Consider the following 15,402-nt stretch of genomic DNA (forward strand, 5'->3'; position numbering starts at 1 on the left):
CACCAGTGCACAGCCAGTTACATCAAACACCAGAGCACAGCCAGATACCATCACACACCAGAGAGAGCACAGCCAGTCACCATCACACACCAGAGCACAGCCAGTTAACTGCAAACACCACAGCACAGCCAGTCACCATCAAACACCAGAGCACAGCCAGTTCACTGCAAACACCAGTGCACAGCCAGTTACCAAACACCAGAGCACAGCCAGTTCACTGCAAACACCAGTGCACAGCCAGTTACCAAACACCAGAGCACAGCCAGTTCACTGCAAACACCAGAGCACAGCCAGTTACCATCACACACCAGTGCACAGCCAGTTACCAGCAAACACCAGAGCACAGCCAGTCACCAAACACCAGAGCACAGCCAGTTCACTCCAAACACCAGTGCACAGCCAGTTACCATCACACACCAGTGCACAGCCAGTTACCATCAAACACCAGAGCACAGCCAGTTACCATCACACACCAGTGCACAGCCAGTTACCATCAAACACCAGAGCACAGCCAGTTACCATCACACACCAGTGCACAGCCAGTTACCATCAAACACCAGAGCACAGCCAGTTACCAAACACCAGAGCACAGCCAGTTCACTGCAAACACCAGTGCACAGCCAGTTAACTGCAAACACCAGAGCACAGCCAGTTCACTGCACTTTTTTTTCCCCTCCAGAAACAACCAAGTGCTCTCACTGAATCCAAGATTCTGCAAATTCTGAACAAGAATAACCAAAACTTGTAAATGAAGTATTTTAACAGTACAAGGATTAAAACCTCTTCAGAGAGCAGCTAAAACCTCCTGCAACTACACAGATATGGAAGCAGTTGCTCTGTCAGCATTTGTTTTGCTTCAAGGAAATGTTCTCAGAACAATTCATTCCTCTCATATTTTAAAGCTACTACTACTAATCCTATTTAAGGAACTTACAAGTTAAATTCTGCAACAGTGATAAGACCTACAGCCACTTCAGAACTCCAGCACACCTCTATTTTACTGATCAAAATCAGAACAAAAGGTTTGTTTTTATATTCAGAGCTCTGGTGGAGTCAAAAACACTCAGACTGTAGAAAGAATAAATCAGCCAGGGACTAAATCTAAACCAGTTTTAGACCTGTCTATTAATGTTCAAATATGGGAACTGTATTTCTTAGAATTCTCAGCCATACACACAGTAGTCATTAACTTAGCCTTGAGCTTTCCATCCTCCCAGTACCCAATCCTGGCATTACTGGAGCTCCAGGCAAACGTGTCAATATTTTGATTACACACACAAATATTTAGTAATTCTAGATTAAGTTGTATTCAATCAAGTGTTTGCTCACGCAGTCTAGCACAAGGTGACAATTTCTGAAACACTAAATCCTACCTGCAACTTTGTCCCGAATAAGTTTTGCAGATTCCACTTCGCCGATGCTGCTGAACAGACTCCGTAATTCATCCTGTGTCATGTTTTGAGGAAGGTAGTTCACAATTAAATTTGTCCTACCAATATCATCCCTGCAATCTTCAGCCATGTGATCTTCATAACCATTGGACATTTTACAATAAATCTGCGAAGTGAAAAAAAAACCCTCAGTGAGCTTTAGATCTTCACATTTCCATAAACCAAACTTCCTCCACCTGAAATAAGTTTGAATGTTTATTTTAAAAACTAAGAGCAAACCACTGCTTCAGCAATGCATTTTTTCAACTCAGAAAACAAAACACTATTTGTTGAAAATTCCAGAACAATTCATTCTTTCAAAAGCACAAACATGACATTTTACAGAACTATGTACCATTAAAGAGCTCTTCAGGATTTCTATTTTTTTACATTAATAAAAAGCATCAAGACAGATTTTGAAGACTTTCCTGTAAACAACAAAATATTCCCAACAGCCAAGGTAAAAATCAGGTCCCTTATGTCCATGTCCAGGTACTTGACCAGCCACAACCAAACTGCCACCTCAATCTGAATTCCAACCTTATGCCCAGAACTTTTTCACACAGGAAGACAAGAAGCAGCAAGATCTGATGCAGTTCAGTGTTTCAACTGGAGACTATTAATTTTCTGAATGTTTTCCCCTGTAAACGTTGGCCATCCTGCACCTGAAGGCCTTTTACTGTTTAATGCTGCCTTTGGGGCTGCTTTACTGTGTGAATGAAACTGGTGAGTCTGTGCTGCACAGTGACTTGGGGGCATATTGAGTATTTGACAGTTTCTATTTTTGCAGCTTTTTAAAGGAAGCCAGAATTCCCATCACAGGAAGATACTCTCTGCCTCAGTACACCATCAGGAACTGAATCCTGATGTTTTAGTTGACCTACAACTAGAACTCACACCAGACTCAAGCTGCTCATGGTTTGCCAAAATCCTAGTTTTTAAAGCACTTCAACTGCTTTGAAATAGTCAAAATCAAGATATCTAAATCCTGTTTCTGCAACAGGATCTAGAGATCTGGATCTGCTAAAGGATAAGCCTTTCCAGAGACTGCATCATGACTGACAGCCAGAAGTTTAATAATGGAAGAATTCAGAAACAGCAACCAGAAATCCTCAGTCTAGAAAGGAAATGCTCCCTGCATGAAGGGACTTCCAGGCCCCTCACCAGCAGCTGCTGTTAACTCATGTCTGACAGTGAAGGTCAAATTTTTAAACAACTACCTGAGCACATGATTATAGAATAAACCATTAATGCTAATGTGAGATTTAACACAGTATGGATTTGAACTAAATCTTTATCTTTTCAGTATGTGTTGAAGCATTAAGAGCTGGCAGCTCTTGCTCCCCTTCACCCACAGATCAGCTCCTACCCTCATTTTCGTGTTTCAAGCGTCAACACGAGTCAATTCCAGCATCCTGTGCCCGTGGGATAACCGATCTGTACTGTGAAAGCAATGGAAAACCACACAGGAGGGAAGCCCTTTCTGTTGTGTCAGCAGTTTTAATCTGCTTTCCTTGCAGCAAGATAAGCACCAGCTAATGCCACAGGATAGGAGAGCAGGAGGAGGCACTGCAAAGCTGGAAGCAGGGGAAGAGACTCCCCTCAGCAGATGATTTTTAAGCTGCCAAGTCATCTCAGTTTTACTGCAAATTCTGTCATTAAACACACATTTCCTCCTGGCTGTGTCAGAACTTGCTGAGCACAATCTCAGAGAAGTTTCCTGCTCTGGTAAACAACACTCAAACAGCTGAACCGTCTGTGGTCACCATGTCTAAGTTATAAAACCATGCAACACAAATTTTCAGAATTATTCAAATAGAAGGCAGCTTTGCTTGCCTTTGCACTCCACAAAACTCAAGCTCTACAAGCAGAACACACCAATATGTTGATGAGTGAAAGTTGTATGGCACAACTAGAATATTTAGTAAGCAAAGGAAGAAATCTTGAGATTTTTCCAGCTATAAGAGGAAAAAGTTAACATTTCCTTCATTTTAACCAACTTTGCCCTGTATTGCCATTTATTTATGATATAAATCCTTCCCGCTGCTGAGATTAGGAAATTGCTATATTCTACTGATTTCAAGAACAGAAAAGATTGGGGGTTTGGGTTTTTTTTTAATTTCTCTGCACTGTGCTGCCTGAAAAGGAGGCACCACAGTGCAGAGAAAACCACCAAGCAGAGAAGACTTCCCAGCACACCAGGATGGCAAGTTACCACACTTATATCTGGCATAAAGCAGAATTGCCAAGAGTTTGACAAGTGGCTGCTGACTTTCCATCATTGTCCCACATCCTCTAACCCTCTGCAGTGCTCACAGTCTGCAGCTCCCAGGATACTCAAGCATTGCCTGGGGCAGTGCTGATTCAGAGCCATCAGAAGGTGGGAAGGAAGCTTCCACCTGCTTTTCTTCAGGCTTTTAGAAAGCAAACACAGGAAGCCCTTGCATACAGGCCTGGCAAAGGTTTCCATGGGACACCAGGAACCAAGCATGTAAGGGCACAGTGAAGAGCTAGAGGAGCAGAGTGCTGAGAGAGAAGATGCTTCTTTCTTCCAAAGCTCTCGCTGAGCACTTCCACAATTGGCTGCAGGACTAACACTGTCCAGCCAGCCTGGAAGTCAGTGGGCACCAGGTCCTCTGCTGGTGAGGTGTTAAGGAAACTGCATCATTCCACCGGTCTGATGCCACTCTGAGGGTCCCACTGTCAGCACACTGGCACTGCTGGGTCACAGCCCCTTGGCAGCAGAGGCTCCAGTGACCCCACAGGCCCCGTGTGGGTCCCTCCCTGCACACCCCACGGGCCCCGTGTGGGTCCCTGCACACCCCACGGGCCCCGTGTGAGTCCCTGCACACCCCACAGGCCCCGTGTGGGTCCCTCCCTGCACACCCCACGGGCCCCGTGTGGGTCCCTGCACACCCCACGGGCCCCGTGTGAGTCCCTGCACACCCCACAGGCCCCGTGTGAGTCCCTGCACACCCCACGGCCCCCCAGTCACACCAGCTCCTCTCACCAGGTTCCCACAGCACAGTCCCAGTTCCTTTGTGGTGCAGGGACACAGAACACCACAAGCTGGTGCCCTGGGGGGGACCCCAGACAAAGCCCCTCCAGCCTGTGCCCATCCTGATGCTGATGTTTAGTCCAGGGTTTTCTCAATGTGTCAGGGGAGGTTCAGGTTGCACATTAGGAAAAGGTTATGGAAGGGACTCCCCAGGAAAATGGTCATGGCCCCAAGTCTGTCAGAGTTGAAGAACCTGCAGCTCACACTGCTGCTGCCAACCTGCACCAGGTGTATTCCTCAACAGGTGAACAGTTTCTCATGCCAGCAAAGTTAAAAAGAGCCCCTGAAGAATTGTAACCTCTGCATACTGAAAAGATTTCCAAAAAGAAAAGGAGCTGTAAGATAGGATGGATAAAACAAGCAATGCTACACTGGAAAACAAATTTTTATTCTGCTCTCACTGAAATACGCTGAGGGAATGTCCTGATCTTTCTCTACCAAAGAGATAACAATCCATTTCTATCAGTGAATATCCCAGATTTGAGAACCAGGCCTATACACTTATTTGCAAGTGAGAACTTGGTTAACCAATGTTTGTCAATCCACAATGCCATAAATCAAAAGACTGAATGCATTTATATTCCCAGTGCAGAGGTCAATGATGGCAAGAAGGCCCAACAGCTCCATTTGGGAAGGCTGACTGAAAAGAGACTGCTAGTTTGCAACCTTTCCAAAACAAGCCTTCATTTCTACGTCCCAAAAAACCAAAACTTTAAGACTAGGTTCCACTGCACTGCACTTCCCAAAATGACAATTTTTTAAAATAACCAAATACTACAGAAGCTTGTTTGGAAAGGCAGCAGCCACCTTCTTCCTTGGGAAAGATGCCCCAAAATTAAAATGCACAAAGCAATAAACGGAACCACATGTGCTGCACCTGAATCTTCCACTAATTGTGGAGGTGCTTGAATCCACACAGATAACACTTCACCACCTGTGCCAACAACTGCTCAGGCATCCTCAGCCAGGCCAGCATTCCCAGGACTGGATTGAAAAGCTCTCATAAGCATAATTTGCAGAAATGTTGCACTGACCACAACAACCACCTTCTCACAAAAGCACACCAGATCACACAGGTTTAATGGTTCTGGCAACAGACAATTTTTTTTTTCCCAATGATACTCTGTACCTCCATCCAGAATTCTAGCAATCACTGCTATTAATTGTTTCACTGCAAGATGTTTGCTAAGAAGGGAGACACGTTTGGAACTGTGGAGATCATGTGAAATGAGAACACTGGCAAGAACTGTCTGCCTTCAACATCAGGCAAGAGGCTTTGTCCACCTTCATCTTGTCCACAGGACTAAAGAGGCACCAGACCACTACTGAGGTCACAAATTCATATGTAGACACCTAAATAGATGCTTACAGAATCCCAGGATAGCTGGGTTGGAAGGAACCTTAGAGACCAGTTCATTCCACCCCCTGCCATGGCAGGGACACCTCCCACTGTCCCAGGCTGCTCCCAGCCCTGCCCAGCCTGGCCTTGGGCACTGCCAGGGATCCAGGGGCAGCCCCAGCTGCTCTGGGAAATCCATTCCAGGGATGGATTCCACAATTCCTGATTCCCAATCTCCCACCCAGCCCTGCCCTCTGGCAGTGGGAGCCATTCCCTGTGTCCTGTCCCTGCAGGCCTTGTCCCCAGTCCCTCTGCAGCTCTCCTGGAGCCCCTTCAGGCCCCAAAAGGGGCTCTGAGGTGTCCCTGGAGCCTTCTCCTGTCCAGGTGAGCAGCCCCAGCTGTGCCAGGCTGGCTCAGAGCAGAGGGGCTCCAGCTCTCAGAGCACTTCCATGGCTCCATGGTCCCACTCCAACTGGTCCATGTCTTTCTTCTGCTGGGGTCCCCAGAGATGGAGGCAGCTCTTCAGGTGGGATGGATGATGGATCAGCTAGTGCAGAACTTAAGATGGGAAATTCTTCCTGGATCAATGATTTCTGTGGCACAGAGCTCATGGCACCTTGACTGGAGCACTGGGAATGGGCCACAGTGAGCACAGCATGGTCCTTACACCATGCAGACCTGGAGCTGCTGACCCAGCTACTCACCCCAAACCTCAATCTTTCTTTGCCATGAAGGGCAAGTCAGGATCACCCAGGACACTCTATACAGGAGGGGCTCCAGTGGACAGTGCCTGACAGAGTCCCTGAACTGGTGAAATCTCCTTGTTGGTGGTGTCAGTGGTAAACGAACAGGAGCCCTGAGACCAGTGATGCTGCAGAGCTCTGCCCATGAGCTCTTTCATCAATTTGCATTTCAGTCTCATAGGCTCATTCTTGAGCTCTGCCTGTGGACTTAAGAATCTAAATGGGGTGCTTGAAGCAGAACTTCAAGGCTACTGGAGCCCTTCTGCTTCTCCACCACACAGATTTTTGTTGACACGCCTCCCCCCCAGAGTCATGGCTGACTACAAGGCAACAATCTTGTCTTAAGCTGCTGAGCTGTTCCTTGGAGACCACCCCTGAAACAGAACAAAAAGAACACTACTACATCCAGGCAAGTGCCAAACCAATGCAGAAGGCAGGTGCAGAGGTGCTGAGATGTCCAGGCTGGAACACATGTCAAAACCAATGCCACACATATAAGGGCCTGAAGAGCCTCAATTAATTTAAACTGCTTCAGGAAAACAGTTTTCAAGAACTATCCAACACAGTATTGTCATGCAAAAACTTGCTCTGCAGGCAGATTCATACCAGGATTGAGAAGTGAAGCAGTCCAGAGAAGGAAGAGTTTAATCTCAACATAACTGGGGGAAGAAAAAGCAACATACTGTCTTCTCTGAAATTGGTGTAAGGAACAGAATAGTTTTTGCCTGGAGAGCCACACCAGCAGAAAACCTTCCCCTAGGCCCACCTGCCTCCCAAGGAAGAAAAAGTTTCTTAGTGCTCCACAGTCAGAACACATCTCTCTCCATTACCTAATCCAGACCTCTCTACATCACAGAGCCTTTCCCCACAATCTACAGGAAAACACCTTTTATTCTTTGTACAAACTCTTATCATGGCCCCAATAGCTCTGCATATTGCACCCCACAAGCAAAGAGCTCTCCATGAACACACAGACCACAGGACAAGGACAGTGCCCTGCTGGTATTTGATTCACCACACATTTGTGCACTACCCCTTCAAATTCCCCTCAAATCCTGACCAAACATCAAAAGCCATTTGGGGGGAGGAGAAATCACAAAATCCAGATTGTCTCTTAAATTCAAGAACAGCATTTATACAGTGTATGAGGGAAAAAAGCAAACCCTTTCTACTTGCCTATCCTTTGGGTTTTCCAGAGGTAACAGATCTCATCTCTTTGATTCTTTTCCCCTTTGCACACCTGAAACAAGGACACTACCCTTGTTCTCCTCAGCTTGACTGCACCTAAGATTCCAACACTTTTGCCAGTAAAAATAGCTCAGCACCACAAGCAGCCATTACTAAAATCTGCTGCTGCATTTCCACAAATTCTATTTCCATATGCTGAATCACTCATTTCAGTACAACATAATTTAAGCTTTTTTTTTAATGTTGTTTTAAAAACACTAGGCATAAACTTAGTTTTGAGCATATTTTTGGTCTAACAAATCTCAACTGTCATAATTTTAATATTTCAGCAAAGCAGTTTTAGCAATCAGATTTGTCTGGAAGGGTTTTAAATGCCTCCCTTAGTTGTTTTTATTCATGTTCATATAATAACATCATCAAGGTGTTTTTGTCAATGCTTATATTGTCATTCAGAGACAAAAACATTTGAAAGATAAGCTGCATTCTTCAGAGCAATGACCTTACTTTACCAGTCTGATGAACTGCACTCAATTGCTAGGAATAAAATTAATCATCATTGGGATGCTGTCAGAAATCAGATACAGGCTGGCTGTAATCACCATGCACTGCTGGTCCAACACCCAGCAGGGACTGGGGCCCCTCAGCCTGAGCAGGAGCAGCGAGGGCAATCAGGAACGTGTGGCTGAGACACCGAACATCTGCAGCCAGATCCACATTCCCCATCTCCCCAGGTTAACAGCCAGCCCTGACAGAGAGAGGGTGCCAGGCTCTGCTCAGAGTTACACATCACAGTGCACTTCCCAGCACAGGAAAGACATGGAGCTGCTGGAGTGGGACCAGAGGAGCCACGGAGATGCTGCCAGGGCTGGAGCCCCTCTGCTCTGAGCCAGGCTGGCACAGCTGGGCCTGCTCACCTGGACAGGAGAAGGCTCCAGGGACACCTCAGAGCCCCTTTTGGGGCCTGGAGGGGCTCCAGGAGAGCTGCAGAGGGACTGGGGACAAGGCCTGCAGGGACAGGACACAGGGAATGGCTCCCACTGCCAGAGGGCAGGGCTGGGTGGGAGATTGGGAATCAGGAATTGTGGAATCCATCCCTGGAATGGATTTCCCAGAGCAGCTGGGGCTGCCCCTGGATCCCTGGCAGTGCCCAAGGCCAGGCTGGGCAGGGCTGGGAGCAGCCTGGGACAGTGGGAGGTGTCCCTGCCTGTGGCACAGGGTGGAATGAAATGGTCTCTAAGGTCCCTCCCAGCTCCAGCCATTCTGGGATTCCACAGCTGCTGCCCCTGGCTCAAAGATGCTGCCAGTTAACACCAGCAAACCCCTACGCAGGGAAGAGACAGAGAAGAACTTTGCACAGCCTGGACTATCTCACCTTCTGCACTGGTATTAAAAAAACCACAGATTTATGATAAACAGATCTTTAAAATAAGGAAATAATAAATTATCTTGCTTTTTCTAGACAGTGTCAGATTGTCCATAAACTGCCTTTGGCAATTTTTCACCTACACAAAAGACATCTGGAGACAACTGTGCTGTTAGGGAATGATTCCTTTCTGAGGGAGAGGGCAGGAGATGAGAAGGGGACATAAGAACTGTAGATTCCAGACACTTTCTGACAACAGCTGCTCCACACATTGATCCAACCTTGGATAACACTGACCCATCTTCAGAGACTTTCACCTTGAAGGGGCAGGAACACAAGTAATAGCAGGAGGGAAAGACAGCATCTAACTTGTTCAGCAGCACAAAACAACTAGCTGGAAATCCATCTCTGAGGGCCTGGTGAGACACTGTAGTTTGCTGCTGTGTTCCTACATGGAGGCCATGAAAGCAGTAGGAGATAGGAAAATTATACCTTTGTAGTATTATACTACTGCTACTAATTTTAAAAACAAACAAAAAAAAACCCTGAAGGCAGCAAACCCACACACATGAAAAACATCTCTGCCTTCTCAGTACAGCTTATTTCCACCCTATCTCCTCAGAAAAAAAAAAATTAGAATCTATTTTTGCATACATCACCTACATATAACGAGGTTGTATACTCAAATGGATCATTTAGGCCAGCAGTTTGAAGCTTGCAGGTGCCTGAATACAGAACTGCTCATCAGACAGAAGTGCCCTGATCATTTTCAGCACAAGTCAAAATTTATCACCTTTCCTGTCATTCTCCCTAAATGCCTTCCAAGCCGCTTCTAAAATACCTGGAATGCAGAAAGAACAGCTTCTCTGAACTTCTTCTTGAAGTCTAAATACATAGTGAGTTTGAGCTTTCTAAACGTGGTGACTAAAAGTCTACCAACTTCACAGGCAGCTTATCCACATGTGGTCAGTGACAGCCAGTAACCCTGGGAATCAATTCAGAGAGCTCACAACAAATAAGCAAGAAACAAGACAGAGACCAAAGCTTCAAGAGAGAAAGTAGGCTGGTACAACAGCTGAAAGAGATGGACTCTGAAAGTAAAATGGCATGTCTCAGGTCAAGACAAGGAGGGCTTTTTCCAGAAGAAAAAAAAAGTGATAGAACATTCAAGAAACAGCAAGAAAATAGTGCTTGAATCCAGAGCACAGAGCACATTTCCCATTAGGTTCATGTCAGCACCAAACACTGTTCAACAAACACAGATAAGTAAGCTGCTACACACAACATTCACATTTCCATTCAGCCCGTGCTTACTGCTGCTGCTGTTTTCACAAACTTGGTACCACACAAGACAATCCCTGAGGAGTTCATCTGGTCCCGCAGAACCACCCACAGCAGGGCTACAAACTCACTGCACAACACACTGAACAATCACCAGCTTAAGGTGTTCCTGTCCATATTCCAGTCAGGCCTGGAAAGAGCCTCCTGCAACCACAGCTGTGACTCCTGACCGCTGAACACCCTGAATAATGGAAACCACAGGAGCACCGGGATCATTATATACACAGTTACTCTGCTTCGGAACAAAACAGGACACTCACAGGAACATCTCATGCAGCACAGACTTTCAGGCTCAGGACTCTTGATTTTATTATTCATCACACACACAGACATAACCCAGGAGTCAAGAGGAATCTAAGAAATCCCATCAGCTCTACAAGTTTGATAAAGACTATGGAACATGTGCATCACCCTAGTTGTAATGTAACAAGTCACAGAACGGCTTTCACACGGCTCCAGAAAAAAAAAGTGGTAGAAACAGGAGTACAGGGAAACAACAACTCGTAAAGAGGTGAGAGCCGAGCAACACGAGCAGTCAACACCCACCATCAGAGAGTAAAATGAACAAAACTACGAACACCTCAAAAAGTGATCAAATATAACAACAACAGGCGTTAACAAAAGGAATTAATCCCTACCCGTCCCAACTCTTTCCTCTTTTGTTTTCCACAGATGCCTCATTAAGTGACCACAGGATCCCGGTGCAAGTCCTTATGAAACAAACCGCGCTTCCTTTCCCAGCAAGTCTCGGATACAACTCTGTGCCCAACAAACGCTCCCGCACTCGCAGCGGTGCAGAGCCCGGCAGGAGCACGGCTCCCCACGGCTGTAGCACTGAGAGAAAGCGCCCCAGGACAGCCCTGCCTCCTCCAGCCGCTAAACCCGAGCAAACGCTCGGCACGGAATTGCTCCAGGAGCACAAACAGCAGCGGCTGCAGCTTTAGCCCCGATTCCTGCGGCCCCGAGCACTCGCCACACCAGCACCGGCCCCGCTGCCAGCACCGATGCCAACCGGCGCCGACCGCGCTGGCACAGACCCTCGGGTACCGCCAGTCAACAACGACGTGCCAGCCCTAACCAACGTGGGAGATTTAAAAGCTGCGTCCGCACAGACACGGGAAAAATAAACATGAAAGATGAGGCCATTAACCGGACGGAGAAAGGCCCTGAGACGCATCGCGGCACCGCGACCCGCGGCCTTCCCGCCGCAAGCGCGGCGGCCTCGGGACCCGCTCCCTGCCCGTGCCCCATCCGGCCCCGCGGGCCCCGCAGGCCGCGACCCCGCCGCCCGCCCGCCGCCCCGGGCCCGCGCTGCCCTGCGGCCCCTCCCCCCACAGGCCGGGCTACCCTGCCAGGCCCAGGCCTCGGCCCGCCCGCCCGGTCCTCGTCGCCCGTTCCTTTCCGCGCCGGCCCCGCGGGTGCCGCCGGCGCTGTTCAGGCGCAACGCCGCGGCCCGCGCGCGGCCTCACCTGCGGCGGCGGCGGCGGCCGGGCCCGGGCAGCGGGAGGCGATCGGTCCGCAGCGCACAACGAGCCGCTCCAGCGCCACGGCCCCGCCCCCGCGCCGCCCGCCGACACCCATTGGCTGCCACGCGCACGTGCCCCGCGCGCCATTGGCTCCTCCGCCCGTCCGTCAAGTGCGGCCGGGGGCGGAGCCTGCCGCGCGCCGGGGGGAGGGGAGCGGGGCCGGGTGCGGGGAGCGAGAGCAGGGCCGGGAGTGCGAGCCGTGCCGGGGAGCGTGGCCGGGGAGCGTGGCTGCTGCCGCACCGCGGAGCGGGCAGCGCCAGGGGTGGAGGGGCCCCGCAGCGCAATCAGAGTGGTCTCCCCGGGGCGGCCCGGGGCTTCGGGAAGGGCCGGTGCGCCCCGGCCGCGGGTCCGGCTGCTCTGTGGAGAGGAGCGCGGAGGGGAACGTGCCTCCTGTGGCCGGCCGGGCTCTTGGAGCAGGAGAAACGCGAGTGGTGCCCTGTGCCGGGGAGCCAGGCTAGTGTGGAAGATGGAGCACGGCAGCCCTGGGCCGCGGGCAGCGCTCCCGGTAACCGAGGCTCTCCTCGGCCGAGGGCCTGCGGCAGCCGGAGCCCGGGCACGGGGAAGCTCCACGGGCACAACCCGCGGGAATGCCGGCTAGGAGATTAAATGCTTCCTGTGTAAATGAGATGCAAATGATGATCTGTCAGAGAAACTGGTGGCCAGCGTTTCGCTGTGCTCTGACAAATTCTGCAGCGCCCTGAAGGGACCAGCTGGCCAAGAGTTTTCCCTCTTCCGTTTTCACTTTTCGTAGCCAAGGGCATCCCTTTGTATCTTCACCTATTTTCCCTGAACAGGAGACATCTGTGAGAGCAAAATTCCACTATTCTACAGAAAAAGAAGTACTTTTGTCATTGCCAAGAGTACTCTGCAATAATAATAATACTCCAGTACAAAGTAGCAAGCTTACTGTGTGACATGTAAGCTTCAGGTCTGTAAATCCTGTGTTAAGGTGCTCAACTTTGGGGACGAAAAATCAGAATACTTCTGCATTACAATACATGATGTTCCTTTTCATTCACAGACAACTCATCATTTGAGTTTTACTTAGTTGAGTGACATACCAGAAAATCAAACTTCTCCTCCTCTAGCTCCTTTCTTGAGTCTAGAAGAGTGAGATTTCACCTGAAGGATGGGAATTGCAGCAAGACAGGAGTTAGTGTTCTTTGGTATTTCTGTGCACACACATGGAAATACTCTGTCTACTGGAATACGAGGCACATGTATTATACGTGGCAATGAAAATACAATTATCTTTCTCTGCCTATCCTGATGTGGCTTCTATCAAGACCTTGTCTGGTAAATTCCCAACATGGTTGCACTGATGTTTTCTGGTTTAACTGCCCAGAAACCCCTTCAAGTGGCTCTGTTACATTGGGCCATGTCCCAGTCTTCCACATGAGACAGCCAGGGACAGCCCAGCCTCTGCCATAGGCAAATGGGCACAGCGTGACAAGAGATCCTAATGTTCAGCTCCATCAAGAGCCCACTGAGGATGTTAGATTAAGAGCAATGTTAAAAACATTGCCATTTGCTTTTCCTCTCTACAATAGCTCTTAGTGCCAGATGGGGAATCCTCACATGAAAATTCCAAGCCTGACAGGTTTGGAAATATCCTTCAAGGCCTCATAAAACATTAAAGATGTTTGTGCATCTGTTATTTGCTCATCCTGCCAGCCCCAAAATCACAATATTGTCATTCACATCAGTGGCAGCTTTCTTTTACTGTAAATTTGATGTTTTCCTTGTATCATCCAGGTTTTAATTAACAATCTCATTCTTGGACATGAGGTGGATCTCAAATCTTCAAAAATTGAGGCCATGAGCACAACACTGCACAAAGTTGATGCCTTTATCTTTTGACAGGGTATTTGCAAACTCATAATTTCATCTATCACCATAAATACTTATTTAAGATGTGCTGGCAATTAAAAGGTGTCCTTTGAAACAGTGTGTCAGTTTTAAAAGGAATTATCTCTTTTTGTTATTATGCTTTTTGCTATATATTAATGGTCTGTTATAGTGTTTAAATTCAATATGAAAACATCACCCTGAAGGTTTCATGATAATGTGGAACTTCAGCAAGGTAAAGCCAAGTGTCATGTCTGAAATCATCTCAAGATAGTGCAACATGAATGCCACAGGTATTTTCGGTCATGCCATTTCTTGGGATATCTTGAAACATGAAAAAAGCTCAACGAAAACAGGGTGACCCAGAAAGCTCTTGGAGAACGTGGTTCTGACACAGGAGGGAAATGTGCAGTGGGAATTGATGGGTGGAAGCAGCACCATAAGGACAAATGGTCGTACCAGGCTGTGAATAAACACAGAATCATAAAATCACAATGTCCTGGATTGCAAGGGACCCTCAGGGATCATTGATCCCAGCCCCTGTCCCTGCCCAGGCACCCCAACACCCCCACCCTGAGCAGCCCTGGGAGCTCCTGCAGCTCTGGCAGCCTTGGCACCATTCCCTGGGCAGCCTGGGCAGTGCCCAGCAGCCTCGGGGGGCAGAACCTTGCCCTGAGCTCCATGCCAAGGCCTGGCACAGCTGCAGCCCTTGCTGGGCTCCTGTCCCTGTGCCAGAGCAGAGCTCAGCCCCTGCCCCTGTGCCTGCCCTGGGGAGGAGCTGCAGCCCCCGAGGAGCCTCCCCTCAGTCTCCTGGGCTGCAGCTGAACGAGCCAAGTGCCCTCAGCTGCACAGTCTGGGTTATAGACGGCGAGCGAGATGATGGATGGATGGATGGATGGATGGATGGATGGATGGATGGATGGATGGATGGATGGATGGATGGATGGATGGATGGATGGATGGATGGATGGATGGACGGACGGACGCCTAAAGGCGCAGATGCCACACACAGAACAGCAGGGAGGCTCCAGAAGCCGCCTTATCTCGGGCGCACTCTCCCGGCTACAGCCGTGAGCGGCAGCGCCCCGCACACGCTCGCAGAGGGCAGTGCCGGCTCCGTAGCCGCTGAGACCCCAGGCTCCGGCGGCTCTGAGCGCTGCTTAGCCCCGGAGAACAGCGCCGTCACCCCCGGCGGTGTCGCTCGGCCGCTACCGGACACCCCGGCCCGCTGCCCCGGCACGGCTCTGAAATGGCGGCCGGCGGAGGGGGCGGGGTCTGTTGCGGCCCCGCCCACGCCCGCCCCTTTTCCCCGAGCCCTCAGGAGTGAAATGGCGGCACCGGCTGGTCCCGCCGTGGAATTTTTTGGGCTCTTTTCGTCTCGCCCCTCATCGGCTGCTGACCCCAGGACACAGGGATACTGCAGGCGCTGGAGCGGCCTGGGCAGCTGCCATTGCCCTCATCTCCCGCCCTTATTCAGTATGAGACAGCTGGGGATATTCGGCCTGGAGAAGAGCAGCGGATGGACCTCAGAGTCCCTTCCAGTGCCTAAGGGGACTCCAGGACAGC

General features: G+C 49.4%; 1 protein-coding gene across 2 annotated transcripts in view; it reads right to left on the bottom strand.

Annotated features, from left to right (window-relative positions):
- The window catches only part of ELAVL1 (ELAV like RNA binding protein 1), a 50,892-nt gene extending 38,886 nt beyond the window's left edge, over window positions 1–12,006 (bottom strand). For both annotated transcript variants that reach the window (XM_058040738.1, XM_058040739.1), the window contains exons 1-2: window positions 11,932–12,006; window positions 1,374–1,557 (exon numbers count right to left, since the gene is read on the bottom strand). In XM_058040738.1, coding sequence (XP_057896721.1) covers window positions 1,374–1,545 — 172 coding nt within the window. In that variant the 5' untranslated portion in view covers window positions 1,546–1,557; window positions 11,932–12,006. The remainder of the gene's footprint in view (window positions 1–1,373; window positions 1,558–11,931) is intronic.
- Between the last annotated feature and the right edge of the window lie 3,396 nt (window positions 12,007–15,402).

Source organism: Melospiza georgiana, chromosome 26, assembly GCF_028018845.1.
Source record: "Melospiza georgiana isolate bMelGeo1 chromosome 26, bMelGeo1.pri, whole genome shotgun sequence".
Classification (NCBI taxonomy): domain Eukaryota; kingdom Metazoa; phylum Chordata; class Aves; order Passeriformes; family Passerellidae; genus Melospiza; species Melospiza georgiana.